The following is a 19,741-nucleotide window of genomic DNA, read 5'->3' as shown; positions in this document are numbered from 1 at the left end:
TTACATCATCTACATGGGTTTAGTTGATCTTTTAGAAGAATCCTGAATGGAGTGAGACAGCCTCAAGACACGAATAGGAGCACTACAAACCTGCAAGCACACACCTCTCTGCTCTGTCAACTCCTCTGTATCAATCAGACAGAAAACTGCAAGAGGATAACTCAGTATTATCAAACTCTAAGTGACTGTGTAAATAACTACAGAAAAGATCAAACCTTACCAGAATTACATCTGGTTTTATGGAGCCTTTTACGTGGTAAAAATACTCTTTTGCCAAAGTAATCCTGCCCCCATACTGAATCAGCCTCTGTTGCCAGGGGATGAGTTATTTTTCCATGTCTGCAATGCCTTCAAGCACAAGTAGTGCCACTGAAGTATTTGAGACTGGCCCTTTTCACTTCTGTCTCAAAGGGGGAAGGCTCTCCAAGGAAAGTGCCTATTAAAGATTAAGCATAAGCATGTGCTGCTGTGACTGTACCTCAGAAGATGGGATTGATCTATCCTGGATCTAAATCTGGATATCCCACTAGCTTCAGCAGAGCACAGCTGCAAGGAGCAGACTGTCCCACTGAAAGAGATACAAGATTCATAACCCACTTAATGCATCCTTACTGATACACAGAGCTGAAATTCTGATGAATGAAGCTGATTTTTGGAGTGCTTGAAAGGACACTGCTAAAATCATTACAAGGTTTTTCCTTTAAAAAGTCTTTTCTTATTGTACAAGTTCTAAAATGTGATGTCCTTCTGGTTCATAGCCTTTAAATTTTTTCAGTGTTGACTTAAAACTGTTCTCCCTGTTTCTGATTGTTTTATCAAGAGATTGTCTTAAAGGCAAACAAGGTACAAGAAACTAAAGCTCCAGAAAAGCTACCGATTTGGAACAAATAATTTAAGGAATTCATAGACTGAAAACATTCGGATAACTCTTGGGGTCTGAGTGCAATTTCTGATACAGCCTGGTAGTGTTGCATGCTTTGCTGGTTAGCTGTGTTAAAATCCTGTTTGGGTAAAGGGATCCATGTCATGTAAAGTTTGGAACCGTTTGTTGAATAAACTGAAACACAATAAACAGATAAGTGCTACAAAAAGGCTTAAATCTCCTCAGACACTGCAGAAGTTACATAACTGCCCTCATTGGGAGGATGTTTGTGTGAGGACAGCAAGAACAGTGAACCACAGCATTCTGTCACCTTCCTTTTTATTGTCTTATCTCTATCCAGCCCCCTGGAGTACAGGGGAGGAATAGAAAGCATCTGCTTGCAAAGCCACATATTCCAAAGAAAATATTCCATTTCAGAAAACTAGTGGCAGGAGACTTCATACAAGTGTAGGATAATAAGGCAGAGCTCAAATCTTTTTCCTGCACAGCACCATTTAGTTAAGAAAATCCATGGAATCACTAAGGAATTTCTACTGTATCAAGTATTGCAAAGATTTCTGAAAAGGTACAGCAAAAGTAGGCAGAAGATGCAGATTACAAACAACTCACAGAACAGAGGGGAGCTTATTACAGTGTCTTACAAGAGCTCTTCTTCCTCTCCCTCACTCTTAAGAATTACTGTAGGAAGCTTGGGTTTGAAGGCAACATGAAGTGGAACAGCTTTTTACACTACACTGCTCTCCGTGAGGAGATGAACCCTCTTCCCTGTGGCTCTAGTTCTCAATAGGTGCTTCCATAGATAGTTTTTCCAGCAGTTTGTCATAAGAGCTCGAGAGGCTGGGGAAGTGCTAAGCCACTCCTGAAACAATCCTCTCTTTCAGCCCTGGCCTTGGGAAAGAGAGCCGTGATCTCCATTCTGGCTTTGTAAGTTCACTCACAAGAGACAGAAAGAGAAAATAAACAGTTTTGAAAGACACAAGCGATTAGTACCAGTTTTCAGAGTGAAACATATGGTACCAGCATGTCACAGGGCCTGTCTGATGTCCTGTCTCATCCTAACAGAGCTGGTCTAAGTCAGATCAAATGTCCTTGTGAAAGCTGCAAGATGCCTCTTTATTATGATGCACCTTCAAAGCAGATCCAGTGCTTGGGTCCTTCAGATGTTACAGGAATGCTCGTGTTATGCAAATACTAAACAGTTCTTAAAAAAATATATATATACTTGATGTAACAACTGACAACAGTTAATTTACTACCCATAGGTATTTAAACACAGAAATTTAAACAGCTTTCATTCCTGATCTCCTGGATCAGGACCCTTTCTACAGTTAACACTCTGGTTGTCCAACAGCACCTCCCACTCCACATGAACACAGAAACTCCTAGAGCAACAGGCACAGATGAAAACTTAAAAAAAAAATAAATAAGCAAGATGAACAGAAAAAAACATCTCACTTCAAGCAGCTTTATAATGCAGGAGTCTGATTAAAGTGGAAATAGTAAAACAGGCAGCAAGACCGAGATGTGACAGTCATTTTACCTCTGCTCACATGACTGCATCGAAGGCACACCGATGACCTTTGAGCCAGTTCAGAAGCTGTCCTTTTATCTGTGAAAGTTCAAGTCAATTGTGCTTTGAATAAATACTTCTCTGTAGTTACACTTGAACTGCTGCATCATATACTAGAAATACAGAAAGTGTCCATGCACAGCCCTGAAGCACTTGGAGTTTAGCCCTTGCCAGGTGAACTCATGGGTCACAGAGGTGGGAGGCATCACCAGCACACAGAGATGGCAGGCACACTCCCACAGAGACACAGCATCCAGAGAGCCCATTGGCCAGACGGAGAACCGGAATGGAAGAAGGATGGAAAGCAAAACTTGCTTGCAGGAGTTCAGCATTCAAGGCTACAACTGCAGAGCCCCCACCTATCAAGCTACTGAGGTCCTAGCAGAGGCTCCTGCCAGTTACAAGTTCCCTACTTGGAGTTCACGGCTGGATTCTAACAGGACTCTTCAAGGAATAGTTCAGAGAGCAGCTGAGCTAGTTATTAGTCATTTGCCTTGTTCATTTATGGTTGTCACTGTGTTCGTTCCTAAAAATCCCTCCCTTAAACTGTAACAGAAAAAAAATTAAAAATCCAGTGCTTAAGACAGAGACCAGCAACTGAATTTTGTAAGGCTTTGGGCTGACTCTTGCTGGAGCACAGCACTGCTTGTAACCAATGGGCTTCCCAGTGCCCTCAGCACTCTCAGTACAACAAAAGCTGTACAGATCACAGCAACCCTGAGGTAATAAAAGTATAAAGGAAGAGATGGAATAAATGTGAGATATGTACGATAATCTTGCCACCTAGAAGAGATTCTGAGAAGGACACTCTTGCTAATTACACAACAGGAGCAGCAGTGGAAAAAAAAATAAGAGTCAGTATATTTGTGTTTTTCCTTTGTTTTACACACACACTCCCCTTAATTGGTATCCGTGCAGGCTTCCCTGCAGAACTGTCACTAGTGTTAAAAATCAGATCTTTATAGTCTGTCTGTCTGTCTGTACAAAGTGCAGTTGGAATTGATTTTGATCTCCCAAACTGGTTGCAGAAAGGAAAGTCTTCCTCTCCCTTCCATCTAGGTCACCCCATCCTAGTTCCCCTCCCTCCTAAGAAGTTTGTAAGAGTTAAAAGCCCTACTTAAACATGATCCACTTGAGATTAGTTTTGTCATCTTCTTCCAAAAATGAAAAAACCCGAACAAAAAAAAAAAAAGGCAAAAAAACCAGAACACACAATCAACGCCTCACCCGCCCCAAAAACAATAGTTCCGTTTAAAAAAATAAATAAATAGTGTGTATATTTCATGCTGAAAAAAAAAAAAAAAGTCACAGAAAGGATTCATTTTTGGTTTTCCCTCCCCCGAACACGACACCAGGCATTTCCTCCCCCCTCCCCTGACGTAGACAGGATGGTACATTCGACCGGCAATGTGCATCTGTGTTGGAAATGAGCTTCTACTCCTGCACGGTCCCACATGCATCAGGGAGCAATCCAGCTTAGCTGCTAAAGCAGAGCAAAGGCTTTCAGGTTTTTGGGTATGGTCCCTGCCTGTTCCTTTGGTCCGTCTGTTTAAAGGCTCCTTTGCTGCTCCCAGGTCTCTGCTCTTGTCTGTCTCCGTTAAAACTCTGGTCCCGCGTTCCCGCGTCACTGGAGCTTCGTTCCCAGCTTGCGCTGTCTGTTCCTGCAACGACAACACGGGGGAACAGGTGAGACAGGGGACACCACCCCTACTGGGGATAAAACCAACCAAACCAGCGGGAAAACACAGGAGGATTAAAGGAAGGCCCTGCTGGGCTCCACACAAAACTAAAGCTGTGCCCGACATACCCTACAGGGAGATCAGTCCTTCCCAGTCCTAAACATCCACCCCATCTCCAGTGTACACAGCATTATAAACAACTGCCTGCAAACACCAGAGAGCTGAAATAATGCTTATATGAAACATTCTTAAGTCCCACACTCCCTAGATTCACCTCTCAGATGCAGCTGTTAACCCACAACTTGGTATTTTTCTTTACTCTGTGCTATTCTACCCACGGCAGTGGCTACATATCAGAAAATTAATTAATAACTGCATCTAACGAGTCAAACCAGCAACAGCTCCTCCATCCCCCAACAAAACTCACCTTGCTTCTGCTCTCGTGACTGTGTACTCAAACCACAGGATGTTGGGAATGAGGCTGGTGTCTCGGATTAAAAAGAACTCTGAAATTGGCCTGAAAACAGACAAAGTGGGGGAAAGGGGGAAATAATTAGACTTTCTCCACCATGATTTTGATTTAACAAAAAAACAACCAAAACAAAAAGAAAAAGGCACAAAATATGCTCCAGAATTAACAGTACTATCCTATCACTTCAGGCTGGGAAAAAGATTCTTCATTACATTTAATCAAAAGCTCTTTTCTTTCCTTATACAATATTTCCAGACTATATCACATGTAAATGGCTTTGCAATTTTACTAGGTCATTAGACATTCATTAAGAAAGGTCTGTTCTGCTTGCAAAGCTCCTCCAGCACTCTGCCACACCTCTCAGCTTTAGCAGGGCTTTACAAACATAGGAGTTGATTAAATTCCCTCTCTTCCCCACCCTTAAATCGAGGACATATGATCCTTTGTATAAGCATGCACAAGAAAACATGGAGGAACAAGTAGGTTACACAACAGTCAGTATGCAAAACTGGGACAGAGCCCAGGAATTCTCATTTCTAACATCTGTAACAAGCCCGCACAGAATAAAGAGCCTTACCACGCAGCTATCCTCGGGAAGAGAGGAGTTAGGATCTCTTGTGTGAAGGCAAACCAGGCTATGGCCATAATGCTTCCTGCCACACCTCCATATAGGACTTGGCTCCAGGTGTGGTAAAGCAAATAAACCCTGCAGTGGAAGAGAAGAGTCACCAGACAGGCTTTAAAACAAAAGGAGGCAAGGCTCGAGAGCTGAGGTTCCACTGGACTCACAGATGCTGTGAGTGAATTATCCTGCAGATGTTAAAAGTGGGTATCTTTTTTCAAAAAAAGCTGGCAAAAATACTGGGGGAAAAAAACTGGGAAAAACTCTTCCCTGCTACAGCAGTTTCAGCTTAGAGCACATCTACTTTGAGCTTAACTCAATAACACTCCACATTCTTCTTCATCTATCCTGATCAGGTGAGGAACTGTTACTGTTGGTTCCTCCCCAGGAGACTTCCAAAGCCAGTAACAAGGTAAGTCCCCTCCAAGCCACCAAAACTGGGGCTTGAAGGCTTTTAAGAACATGGACAGCATTTCTGCTGTGATTTTGGTGCTCTCCAACGTAACAGGCACGAAGGCTGCACAGCTCTGGGACTGCAGCCATCCGGAAAGCTGCACTGTTTGCCTGCTATCCGTGTGCACAAGCTACATTCAAAATTCTTTTCACCCATATATCATAAAGCCATTATGATCATCTTATCTGACCCTCTGCCTAGCACAGGCCACTTGATTTCCTCCGATTTTTTTTTTAAAATTAGACTACATACCTGTTATGAATTTAAAATAATCAGTAATAAGGAATCAGCTGTAGTGTACAGTCAACTGTGTCAACAGGTAATTACTTTCCTGTGAAAGACATGGCCCTATTTCTAGCTTGAATTTGTCTGTTTTCCAGTCCCTGGAGCTCACTTGGTATTTGTGGTGTGTGCATATAATTGTTTTTTTAAATCCACTAAAGGGGGAAAAAAAACATGATCAAAGTTTTGTTTTCTTTATTCATCTTAATACAAATCTTGCAAGTCAAACAGCTATAAATGTTTTGATTAACTAATGCTCAAGCAAAACAATCAGATTGATCAACTGTAGCAATCCATGTGCTGCAGAGGCTGCTGTGCCAAGGCATGGGGCAATGATTCCACGATTAGTGCTGGAAAGAGGGTGAGGCAGTGAGGCTGGAGCATAGGAATGGAGCCCATAGGGAATTGGTACAAGCTCAGCTGATTTGGGGGTTTATAAATGCTTCTGTGAAGCACCACACATGCAGCACCTTTGCTTATTGGAAGGGTCTCGTGGCAAAAAAGCGACTTCCATAAAGCTCCGACTTGTACAGCGCAGTCGAGAATCAGGTCGGAAAAGCAGGATAAGGAATGACAGGGCTGTGACAAGCCACGGGACTGTATGAGAGCATAAGACAAACAGTTGCTCCATACCTACTATATGAGACTAGCAAAGCCACTGTGACGAGGCAGATGGACAGCACATGTCGCCATAGTAAATCCAGAAACCTCGCATTGTTTGTTTGGTGCATTCTGAAAGAGATGGAGAGCCATTAGCACAGGGCAGGGAGCTGAGCAGGCCTTACCTCTGTCCTCACTCCCTCGGGAACCCTAGGAAAGCCCTACTCCAGTGGGGCCATGGGCAGCTCGACCCCATCCCAGCAGCAACCTGTCCCATGGCAGCAGTTACAGAGCAGCCAGAGAGCCACTCGTGTGCCTCTCCAGCTGTCAACAGGGACTGCTGTGATGGAAGGCAGAATGCTCACAGTTACTGCAACTGGTGTGAGAGGCACATGCTGAGCATATGCAACAGGGAGCCAAGACATCAGAGTCCCTCCATCACCCACAGAGCCAGGAGGGACTGTGAGTTTTGTCTTCCTCCACACGTGGAGCCACAAGGCAGAGCCATGCCCCAGCAGGAACCTCAGGAAAGCACAGCACAGCATGTAAACCCAGTCCTTCAAAAGGGAGGTGAACTAAAAGGTCATGCAAGTGGGCAACAGATATTACCTAAAAGATTGCAGACAACCCCACTGAGAAACTGAGTAGACACATGAGAAAGCAGCTCTTCTTTCCTCCTCCCTATTCTCCCCCTCTTCCCTCACACTGGGGGATCATCACAGCTTAGAAAAAGAAAACTGGGAGACCTGTACCCCAACAGGTAAAAGGAGGCCCACCCACACCCTCCAGTTTTCAGCCTTGGTAACTCCAGCCCTACATTCAGACGGAGACAGACATGCTCCATCCACCCAGGCCACAGTAAATTGTGCAGGGCCTCAGATTTAATTCCTTTATCCCACTCAAGTGGCACCCGGCAAGGGGGACACATATTTCAGGTGTTTCAACATATTAACAGCCAAAACCTGACTTGGAATTTTTACCTTAAATAAAGGAACAGAAAGGAATAGACAGAGAAAAACCACATGAATTGGGAGTGGCTGGACGGCATCCCATATTTTGTGGTCACTGTTGAATGGGCTTCTGGGAAGAGAAGAAGAAAGAGTATGGTCAAGGTCTACTCTGTACCCAGCAGCTGGAACACTCCAGATGCGAAGCCAGAACACTCTGCTGGAATATGTGCACACAGTTCACAGGACACATCCCTGCTCAGATGGCTCTACCAGCCTTCTTACATCCAAAACCAACATGAGGCAAAGGGGAAAATACCCTCCAACCCCTCACAGTCAGCATTCCACTCAGAACTCCACTGACACCACGACACCCACGGTCCAGTCCCTACCTTCACACGGCCGAGGCTCCCGGATTACATTTTTTATTAACCAGTTCACTCCCTCGTTGAACACCAGCCCTCCCAAGAAAGAGATCTGTGAAGGCAAGACAGCTCTGTCACCCCCTCTAAAAGACCCTTCCACTTACCAGGCTCTCTCTGTTGACAAAACCCCAAACATTATGTTTCTAATTTTCTTTTTTGACTACTAGAGTTAAAACAGCTTCCAAATTCACTATGTGAGGAAGGAAAGCACTTATTTTTCAGCTCACTTTGTGTATTTGGCAAAACTTTGTGTATATGCAGCTTTTCAGCAGATGACACAGAATGAGACACAAATGACACTGTACAGCACTTCTGCCAGGACATTTCCACCAGCAAGTGTAGAAAGTGGCATTTTTTAACAGGGCAGGTTTTTGGGGATTGGCTTTTCCGGATGACCAACAGGGGGAGTGCAGACACTGTTATTTGGGTAAATAGCTTAAAATAAAGGTGACTTTTTAGGCTTTCTGTCTTTTCCCTCTATGCCTATTTTCATCTTGAAGTTGCTGTCTTCAGTTCAAAATGGATTCACATTCTGAGCTAAGCCAGGCTGGTAGCATTTATTTTTACTCTTTAATTCCACAGCCCATACACCTTCCCTAAATTAGTCCTGCTGCTGTGATCAGATTCCCAGCTGGTGATGACACTCTGCCTCCTTAACACTCGGTCCCATTCCAGATGACAAAGGAATTTTTCACTCCATATCCTGAGCCCCGGGTCAGGCAGTGTCTCTCTCCAGCTCAATGGTGACTTCCCACACGAAGAACCGGGAATCAACCTCCGCAGTTGTCTCCTTACCAACACCTAACAAGTCCCTGTATAAACCCATAAATCTGTTCAAGAGTTACTCCAGCTCATTCTCTCTTTTGGGTCAACAAGAGACTTTTGGGTTGCCAAAACTTAACAGCTGCCTTTCCTAGTCAGAAGGCCCATTCCCAGGTCCCTCAAGCCACTGGTTCCCATGACACCGTGGCCCTGGATTAGAAATCTGCTGTCAAAACCCTTTCAGTGGCCCCTATTTTATCTGTTTACTGAGGGTAAATGTTACAAGAGGTTTATACAGAGTTTATCCATGACACTGATTCCCAACTACCTTTCAGAGCAGACAGAAAGCATTACGTGTTACGAGAATTCAGACAGAAGAAAGCCTCTTCAGTCCCTGGTATTCAATTTACAGTTGAGAAGCAGCCCTTAAAGACAGATCCACTCCCCTGGGAATCTGTAGGTTTTATTTTGTATCCCCTTTTCCATCTCAGTAGTTCTAAGAAAGTACATCCTCCTGAGTTACACACACCATTTCCCACATATGCTGCCCAGCTTGCAGGAACCTACTAAGTGCTATGATCCTACTGGATCTTGGGAGTGTTCCCACTCTGCAAACAGCATTCTTTACTTCCTCAGACATCTCCCTCGATGGTTTTGGACAGATCATGTACAAAACACACCACAGAGCAACAGAGAAATCAGCAAAGGCTGAGCAGCCTTTTAACCTGGTACTGGTGCTAAGTGTCTCCTGCTGTTCTGTGACAGGAAGATGCCTTACCTAGGCTTGCACTTTAAAGAGAGAAAAACAAGTGTGAACACAGCAGCACCAGGTGACAAAGGAAGAGGCTTTAGTCATAAGGAGAGGCTGGGAAGGGAGAGGAGGACTCACCGTGTGAAGCTCTCTCTTGAATATGATGAGTGTTACAAAGCCAACAATAATGAATATTGGACCAAGACTCAAATAAGCTAAAAGCTGACCAGAGAAATCACCTGGGGAAACAAACAAGAGACACAAATCAGTTTGAACTTCACAGGTAACTTGCCTGCCACCAGAGCATGGCCCAGCTGGAGCCCTGGATCACTGGGAGCAGAGGGGCAAACCTGGGTTGCAGAGTGACCCGGAGGAGCCGAGGCAAGGAGACAGCAGTGCTCACATGCAGGCTCAAAATCAGGGATGAGAGGAGCCTGGCATCCTTCAGCAGAGTTTGCTGCCACCCAATTTACAACAATGACCACAGGTGTGGGCCCAGAGGCACTTCAATCCAACATAAGCACAGGCTGCTGCAAAAGAGGCAGCATCTTTCCCTCCCCGTCATTCATTTTGCCTCCCTATGCCAGCAATTACCAGCAAACACTCCCCAAACAAATCCTTTCCCATTCCCTTACTAAAATGGGTTCATTTTCAGCTGGATCAGCTTCCTAATCTGTCTCACCATGTGTCTGCACGAACACTAGCATTAGCAAAATGGGGAGGAAATAAATAGCTAAACAGAGCAGGAGATAACAGGGAAATAAAGGAGACTCTGCCTTTTTAACCAGTAGCCCACTTGTATGACACAGAAGGGGCTTTGAGCCTCCAAACCAAATAACTAATGGTCTAGTTGTCCCCGAGGGAGAATCAGGGAGCAGCAGTGAGACCTCACAAGAGGTCACAAGATCCCTCAAAAACTTTACCCTGAATGATCCCAGACACAGAAGCGGGCAGCAACAGTAAAGAGCAGCTGTGTGTTTAGATCCATGCTTCTCTTGCCTCTCTTCCCAGAAAAGGGACACACACAGAAGCATTTTGAGAGAAGATGGCAGCACGAATTCCAGGGAAACACAAGAATAATTTTGCTCCAAGATCAGCAATTCATATCAGAAGAGTGAGAACTGTCTACCTGAGAATCTTTAAAGACAGAAGTCACCACAAACCCACTGTATGAACCCAGAGAGCAACCAAAGACATGGGTACTTCGTGTACTGGTTCTGAGACCAGATCCTCTCCATCCCATCACTAAACACAAAAGGATCAGCCTCCACACAAATTTATCCTTCCTCTCTCCTCTCTAAAGGAAACAGGATGCCTCTGCAAGGCTGAGCATTGGACTCATTCCTAGATCAATTCCACTGCAAGATACTGAGTCTCCCCAGCCCACGCACCCACATTTTAAAGCAGCACTTGGCAGAAAGGACTTTAACCTCAGCCTCTCAGTGCTGGGACTGATAAAGAAGTTATTGCCCTGCTACAACAAAGTTCATGCTGCTGATGTTATTGCCACATAGCTGTGGCTACACCAGGTACAGTGCACGGAAGCCTCTGGAATCCCAGACTCTAGGTTAGATGTGGGAACCAGCAACAGCATCAGCAAGGATTACTAGCAGGAGTGTTAGTCTGCACCAGTGAAATTAGGAAGATTTGGAGGACAAAATACCCAAGCACACTGAGCTTTCACTGAAGTGAGGTTCTATTTTGGTTTTAACCTCAGAAGCATCGGAAGACTCTGAATTTGAAACTTTTCCTGCACCATATGGCAGGTTTGCCTCACATCAGGTGGGTTCCAAATGCTTCCAAAGCAGAACAGCAACGGATTGTGGCAGCACAAAGAGGATGCGACAGGATCAGTTACCTGGCAATTGAAAATCAAGCCCCTTATGGTTTTACATAAATCAGAAACTCTCAACAAAACGAATCCCTTCTTCAAGGAATTCATGAGACAAAGCACCAGACAATCAAACTACCCCAGAAGCCTTAGGAATACTTTCCAATAGTCTCACTTTCAGCATTACCAACTGAAGAGAGCTCATCATCAAGGAATCACCACATTTCAGATCATTCACTCTGTTAACCCACAGTACATAAAAACTCAGCACTTCCAGACTAGAAGCTGTAATTTTGTCAAGTAGAAACCAAGTTAAATTATTTATCTTCTTGGGGGATTCTATTTTTTGTGCAGATGGTGGAGGAATACTTAAGCAAGTAGTCTTTTAATTTAAATAGGACCAGCAGTACCAAATTCATGATCCTCTGTTATGTCACATGATAACATTCCCAATAAATCAAACCACCCAGACTGCACAACTCCCATTGATTCTGAACACCTGCCTCTCCAACTCTGCCTGGAAACACCCTGGACAACTGGGAAAACGGGAAGATTTCCTGTCATTCTGCAGAGAAAAGGTCTGGCCAGGTTTCTCTCCTTAAATTTGTCCAGTGTGAGAGGAGATCCAGAAAGTCCCAGAGTGCAGAACCAGAAACCATCACTCCCAGATGTTGCCTGCAAGCACCAAGTCCTTTATCAATCTTAACACAAAAGCTCCTCAAACATTTCAGGTGTCCATTTAGAGCGGAACAGATAGCATTAATCATACTTCATATTACTGTAGCTAACAGCAATTAAACAGGCACATCCTGAAGCCACTTTTTCTAGGGGAGGAGGCAGATAAATAGCTGAGCACTATCTGAAGGAGCTACACCAGCAGCCCACAAATGCCTCGCTGGATCAGCAGCTCCAGGCAGAGCTGCATTAACTAAACCAGCTCCGAAATGAGTGGAAATCCCCAGTGAAGGAGGCAGAGTGAGCTCTGAGAGAAAGGCCAGCGCTGATCACCGCACAGAGCTCCGGGGGCCTCCCAGCCTGATTACTGATGTCACTCCCATCTCCTCTCACGCTCCAGTGCGCTCCCAGACTTATTCCCAGGGAAAGGAGACGTGCAGGAGAGCCACGGTTTGAAGTCCAGTAAGATCTAGCAAGCAGCACTCCCCCCCTCTTTTTTTTATAAAGATTAATTTTCCTTTATTTTACTAAGCTTGGGAATTTTAAAGCAATTCCTCCAACCGGTAAGAACAGAGACAAAACCTCTGCAAAAATGCAAAAGGAGAATCTATTTAATGTATACCTTGAGGTTTGTTTAGTTTTAAATTCTGCTTTTTTTAAAGTCCAGCCTTCCCTGGACATCCTCGGGAGCTCCAAAAGCAAAAATACAGGAGGCAATAGCTCATTTTTGGGCGGCCAAGAGATAAATACGTGCAGCACTATACATAGCTCAGACACACAAGGCTATTTTTTCAGCCTTCATTCAGCATCTACTTCTGCTCCAATTCAACATTTTACCCAGCATTCTTTCGGTGGAAATATCCGAGCTCCACCACATCAGCCCAACCTGTATAGGATGTAAAAATGTGAATCAACAGCCCCCAAACCACATCCTACCACAAGATTGAGCTTTGCCACCACCACTTCCTATTGAAGCGTCTATTTGTGGCCCTGCTGCTGGTCGTGTGTTCTTGGCCAAGTGCATGTGTGCAAGTTGCACAGACAACACGCGGTGTACGTGTGTCATGGGCATTTATATCACTAAATATTCATGCTCTAAGAGAGCCATTTCCTCAGCTTGCACGTGTGGGACAGCGGAAATATCTTCAGGAGGCTTCAAATTATGGCATAAAGGCAGGAATCAGACACAACTTCTGCAGGGAGATTAAACATAAACCTCTGCATTAAAGCAGCCAAACAAGAGTGGGATCTGCTTCTTCCAAGAGATACTGCTCAGCTATGGAATGAGCCCTGACTTGTGAGCTCCCACCCTGCACAGAATCACAGGAGGGTTATCAGAACAAACATTCCTATAGGAACAGCACGTGCTGACGCTGAACAGCAACACAAACTGCTGAGCCAAAGCACCCACACAGCCCCAGCACCTTTGCTCTGATGCACCTCTTCACCCTTGGGGTAATTCTGCACACCAGCCCCTCCAGCTCTGCCTGGCTGTAGGAAATAACCTGGGCAACTGGGAAAACGGGAAGATTCCCTGTCATTCTGCAGATAAAAGGTCTGATCAGGTTTGTCTCCTTAAAGAATTTGTCCAGTGTGAGAAGAGGAGGTCCAGAAAGTCCCAGAGCTTTAAGAATCCCAGCTGCACTGAAGAGAGGAAGTTTTTTTCTTTTCTCCAAATAGTAATTAAAAAACCCAAACAAACCAGGAACTCAATGTTTCTCCAGTGAAACTCACCCTACAGACAGGAAGTTCCTGAAGATGAGTTTTAAGCCTGCAGCACAAAGTCATCCCATGCAAAGCAATGAATACGGGAAAAAACAACCCTAATTATACACATGACATGACAGGATTTAGTTCAGTTGTTATCAAACAAAATCCCTCAGACTCAGTGTGAGCCAATACCTTCAGAGTAGCATCCAGTGCTCTGCAGCAGTGAAAAAGGCAAGAAGGACATTTTTAAGAGCACAACAGAAGTTACTGTTGCAGCACTACAAAAATTTATTATGCAATTCTGGTGTCACAGCTAAAAAGGGAGAGCACACACAGGGAAGGCAAATTGAAAGAGGACAAAGATAAGTATGTGACAGCAGCCATTCAGAAAACATCAAATAACTCAGATTTTCAGCTTGAAAAGGAAAGCAGAGAATGTAACAGTTCCATAAAGTCATGAATTATATGGAGAAATGGACAGCAAACAATTGTTACCTCTCACTGCACATGAGAAGGAGAGCGTTTGATGGAATTACTGAGAAGTGGACTTAGAAAAGAAACAACAACCACATTAAGCTGCAAAGCTCAGTGCCAAAGATACTGTGAGATCCAAAGCGGAAATGGATTCAAAGAGCAATTAGACATACAGCTTTTATACATCCATCAAAGGATTTAACAGTTCTGATGCAATCACCAGCTCATTACTGGAAGGACATACAGAAGAAGGATTGTTCCTGCCTACCTGCCAGCAACCCAGCACTGCCAGATCATCCCTTGGTCTCACCAAAGTACAACTGTTGATAAGAAAAGCTTCAGGATCAAAAAATTCTGAAAGCAGCACCAGGCTGACATTTTTCCAGGCTGTCCTCTGCAGCAGCATGCTTTAGCACACTCAAGCAGCACTGCCATGGCTGGTTTCTTCTCCCTGTGTTTGATCCTGACATTCCCTAAGGGCAGTATTTCAGCTCTCCAAGATCCCATTCCTCAAACCAGTGTGCAGTTGATTACCACAATCATCTGTTGTTTCTCATTTATTTTGCTCAAAGTGGACATCACAGAAAGCCCTGGAGAGCTGTGCAGCCACACAAGCAGTAAGGATGGGTTTGGTGTATCACTATTGATAAGGAAACACTAGATCAGGACAGGGAGGATCAGCACCCTTCTGGAGACACCTCTCCCCTTCACATTTACAAGAAGCAGCCCAAAACCAGGCTTTGTGTGGCAGGCACAAATCAGCAGTGACAGCTTTTTACCTGCTCACAGCGAGCGGGACTGTCACTCGTGGCAGATGAAAGCCAGGGTGGCAGCAGTTCTGTGCTGGAAGTCTTTAAAGACCTGAGATTTTAAGAGCTGGTTGCCACAGAGGCTCAGCAGCCTCAGGATCAGCCAAGAGCCAAAGCTTTTTGCCACACAGCAGTGCATGACATGCCAAGACAGCTTAATAATTTATGTTGGTAAAAGCAGGATCTATTTCTCGTTCTGACCCTCTCAGCAGCACGAGGCCACATTAACTCCACAGTGCTGAGCACGCTGCCAACATCATTATTTTATAAATATACATTATCTAGAAGCTTTATGGACCTGGACTTAAGCTGTACACAGGCAGAACGTAAACAGCTTTCTAAATAAAGTTAGAGCACTTTCCCCAAATCCAGGTAAAAGCATCAGACCTACCACCTTACTGCAAGTCATTTTTTCAGACCACAATGTAGTCTACCCAGACTTCAGTAAAGCCTTTGAAGCCATTTCCCACAGCATTCTCCTGCAGAACATCCATGGCTTGGGTGGTGCAGTGTTCAGTGGGTAAAAAACTGGCTGATGGCTGGGCCCCGAGTGGTGGGGAATGGAGATAAATCCAGCAACACCTCTAAAACCAGGGGTGTTCCCCAGGGCTCAGTATTGGGGCAGGTTCTGTTTAATATCTTTATTAATGATCTGGATGAGGGGATGGAGAGCACTCTCAGGCAGTTCACAGATGACATCAAGTTGGGCAGGAATTTTGATCTGCTGGAGGGCAAGAAGGCTCTGCAGAGGGATCTGGACAGGCTGGATCCAGGGGTGAGACCAACTGTATGAGGCTTAACAAGGCCAAGTGCTGGGTCCTGCACCTGGATCACAAGAACCCCATGGAATACCCCATTTTGGGGGAACAGTGGCTGGAAAGCTGGAAAAGGACCTGGGGGTGCTGTTTGACAGCAGCTGAACATAAGCCCATCTATGCCCAGGTGGGCAAGGCCAATGGCACCTGGGTTGTACCAGTAATGGTGTGGGCACAGAATCAGGGCAGTGACCATCCCCCTGTGCTGAGCACTGGTGAGGCACCACCTCCAATCTTAGGGTCAGTTTTGGGCCCTCACAACAAGACACTGAGGGGTTGGAGCATGTCCAGAGAAGGGATGGAGCTGGGGAAGGGTCTGGAGCACCAGGAGCAGCTGAGGGAGCTGGGGGGGCTCAGCCTGAAGAAAAGGAGGCTCAGGGGGGACCTTCTCACTCTCTGTAACTCCCTGAAGGGAAGGCAGAGCCAGGTGGGGGTCAGGTTGTGCTCTCAGGAACAAGGGACAGGATGAGAGGAAACAGCCTCAAGTTGGGCCAGGAGAGGTTCAGGTTGGATAGCAGGAAAAATTTCTCCATAGAAAGGGTTGTCCAGCCCTGCCACAGTGTCCATCCTCATCCACACATAACCCTCATCTCAGTGCTGATTTACCCCCACCCACAATCATCTCCTCCCTTTCCCAGTGTAAGACACTCTCAATGCAGAGAGAAAATAATCGAGTTATGTCACATTGCTCAAGATCTGACAGATAACCCTTGTGCAACAACTTCCACCACCTTCATTTCCCAAACCAATCCAACAAATGGAGCACAGAATGTGCTCTGTGTATTCTGCTAGGTTCAGATAAGGAGATGAGATACAGAGGTGAATATATCAGTCCTACTGGGAAGATTATTCCCCATCTCCCTCAAACTGTAAAATTAACATATTTGAGAAGGGGGATGGCAGAAGTGTGTACAGGGTGAAAGAAAATACAAGCCAGAAAAGGAAATGCCAGTACTTCACATAAAGTACCTCATAAAACCACAAAACAGCCATGAGAGGGAGGGCCAAGAAATAATGCATCTCCAGTGCCAGATCTTTTCAGTTGTTGTCACATTTCAAGTCTCCTGGCTAAATGGGCACTTTCAATCCAGAAGATCCCTAAGCACTGTAGAAGCTTTAGGAATTGCACTACTGAGAGGAGCTTTCATCAGGAACTAAAATTCAGCCTTTGAAACAGGACATACAGCAGCACAATGCAAGTTAGGGGGGACTCACTGGGAGAGCTGGAAATAATGAAATAGTGTTAACACCAAAGTGGGATTTTGAGCACATGTTCAATACTAACACTCTGACACTTCATTTTTTTATTATCTACAAGCATTTAAAACCAGCAGAGCACAAAGCACCTGAAGGGGAGCTCCAAAGGACCACAGTTACTGATGAGACACCACTTATGCTGCTGCTCTCTGAACACAGACTGGTTCCTCTTGCACAGTGACAAATCAGGGATTCATCCCACCACAACCCGGGCCAGGCTGCTCTGGTGTGCAGCACCACAGGGATCCAGGGGCACAGGACCTTTATGGATCACACCTGTCCCAGCTGGAACAGCCCATCCTGTATTCAAGCACCCACCTGGCCCCAAACCCACCTTGCCACAAGCTGAGCCACAGGACACCCTGTGCCTGGAGTCCTCCAGGCATTTCCCTCAGCGCTCCCTGACTCAAGTGCTCCCAGAAAAGCCATCAAACCCATCTCAGGGACACGGCCACGGTGCCACTGCCCTGGCCCCAGCACTGCCACCAAACCCACCTGGCATCGGAGCCCACCTCAGGGCAGGGACCACCCTGTCGCTGCCCCACTCCCAGCGCTGCCACCAGACCCACCTGGCAGCCAAGCCCACATTGGGGACAGTGACACCCTGCCACCCCCACTCCTCTCACAGCCCCCAGACCCACTGGCAGCCGAACCCACCCCGGGGACAGAGACCACCCTGCCATGGCCCCGCTCCCTGGGGTGCCACGAGGCTCCCCAGAGCCCGCTGTCCCTGTGTCACAGCACGCCAGACCCCCAACACGGGAGGCAGGGAGGTGACACCGACCCCACCGCGCTGCTGAGGGGAGCGGCACAACATGGGTGGGACCCTCGCCTCGAGGCCGGGGGCTACCACACATGGCCAGGGGGCTGCAGGGGGGGCCAGGAGGCGGTGTGGAGCCGGGAGGGCGGCACTGGAGGGCCGGGACGGAGCCGCCCCTTCCCCGGGCCCTTCCCCGGGCCCCCCCCTCGCAGCCCCCCATCCCGGCGCCCCCCACCGCGCATGCGCAGCGGCGCTCCCGCCGAGGCTCACAATCTGGCAGCGCGCCCCGCCGCCCCCCAGCGCGCACGCGCAACCCGCCGCCCCAGCGCCGCGGCTCAATGGCTCACTATTTGGCAGCCGCGAGCCCGGCCCTCGGCAGCGCCGCGGGGCGGCGGGAGGGGCCCCGCCGCGGGCCGACGGGGCGGCGCGGGGGCCCGGCGGGGGCGAAACGGAGCGTTACCTGCAGGGTACTCGACGTGAGTGAGGGAGACCGGCCGCCACGGCGCGGGCAGCGAGCACTCGCCGACTGCGGCCATCTTACCCGGATACCGGGCCGGGCCGCCGCGGCCAATCGGGGCGCGCTTAAGGGGCGGTGCGGCCAATGGGCGGGGGCGCGGGGAGCGGCGGGCCAATGGCGGCGCGCGGCAGGTGAGGCGCCGGCCAGCCCAGCACCGCCCAATTAAACACCCGGCCCGGGCAGCGCTGCAGCCAATCGGTTGTCGGCACCGCTGCCCAGCAGGGGGCGGGCACAGGGAGGGGCGCAGCCAGTCGGAAGAAAGGCGGGCGGCAGAGCGCGTCGTCATTGGCCGGAGGGGCGGTGCGGATTAGCCAATCAGCGACTCGCACTGGCGGCTGCTCTCAGCCAATCAGCGGCGGCGCTGGCGCGGCGGGCGCGGGGCGCTGAGGCGGGGGCTCGGCGGGAAAATGGCCGGGCTGGGCTCCCCTCACAGCCCCGGCGGGGACAGCCAGGGCTCCCCTCACAGCCCTCACACCCCGGTGGGAACAGCCCCGGGTCCACTCACACCCAGGCGGGGACAGCCAGGGCTCCCCTCACACCTCTCACATCCCCAGTGGGAAAAGCCAGGCATCTCCTCACACCCCCGGCGGGTCCTGCTCTGGGCTCTCCTCACACCCCTGAGGGAGACATGTCTGGGCCGGGCTCCCCTCACACTGCTCCTGCAGCCCCCTCAGTCGCTGCAACAAAACAACAAAAAACACATTAAAAAATACGTGTTTTTTAAATTAGAATCGTTCATTTTAAAAGGGTATTACTACATTCACCTCCACCTTGCAGCATCACTGTGCTACCCCAAGCACATTTTTACTTGCACCACACAGGAGTGATTCACTGATAAGGTCCAAGCTCCATTGAAAATACATATTTATTTGAGGTTTTTTTAAATAACACTAAGAAGAAGATGGCTTTTTATAACCACATCCAGCTCTGTAAAGAACGAGCACCTCCCCTGTGAATATGCACACGTGAAAATAAAAGCCTAGAATAAAGTCATCGAATCACAGAAGGGTTTGGGTTGGAAGGGACCTCAAAGCTCCTCTAATTCACCCCCTGCCATGGCAGGGACACCTTCCACTAGCCCAGGTTGCTCCAAGCCCCATCCAACCTGGCCTTGGACACTTCCAGGGATGGGGCAGCCACAGCTTCTCTGGGCAACCTGTGCCAGGTTCTCACCACCCTCACAGGGAACAATTTCTTCCTACTATCTAAACCCTGGAAGAAAATCAGGTACATCCCTTAAAGGTTCTGCAAAGGCCAGGCAACACATGGTCCAGGTGACACCTTTTTTTGGTCCCCAAATACCTTTAACTACTGAAATCACCTGCTTTGAAGACCAAGCCAAAGGGATATTCCCATATGTGACCCCAGAGGTAAAACTTACCTGGGGAGCCTGAGGAAAAGCAGGACACAGACAGTGCTGCACTGCAAAAGTGAGGTACAAGAGCA

The 19,741-nt window shown here is 47.4% G+C and overlaps 1 protein-coding gene across 1 annotated transcript; it reads right to left on the bottom strand.

The window, feature by feature from the left end:
• Positions 1-3,743: 3,743 nt before the first annotated feature.
• DOLPP1 (dolichyldiphosphatase 1) lies at positions 3,744-18,339 on the bottom strand. Its single transcript, XM_017810154.1, has 8 exons — positions 18,239-18,339; positions 9,586-9,686; positions 7,902-7,986; positions 7,543-7,642; positions 6,596-6,694; positions 5,182-5,310; positions 4,560-4,649; positions 3,744-4,114 (listed from the first exon to the last, which is right to left on the bottom strand). Exons 1-8 carry the CDS (start codon positions 18,312-18,314, stop codon positions 4,078-4,080), a joined length of 717 nt encoding a protein of 238 aa, XP_017665643.1. The 5' UTR covers positions 18,315-18,339; the 3' UTR covers positions 3,744-4,077.
• Positions 18,340-19,741: the final 1,402 nt, after the last annotated feature.

The sequence above is a fragment of the Lepidothrix coronata genome, unplaced genomic scaffold (genome assembly GCF_001604755.1).
Source record: "Lepidothrix coronata isolate B3197 unplaced genomic scaffold, Lepidothrix_coronata-1.0 Scaffold28, whole genome shotgun sequence".
NCBI classification, from domain to species: Eukaryota; Metazoa; Chordata; class Aves; order Passeriformes; family Pipridae; genus Lepidothrix; species Lepidothrix coronata.
This window is presented reverse-complemented; position numbering and strand designations above follow the sequence as displayed.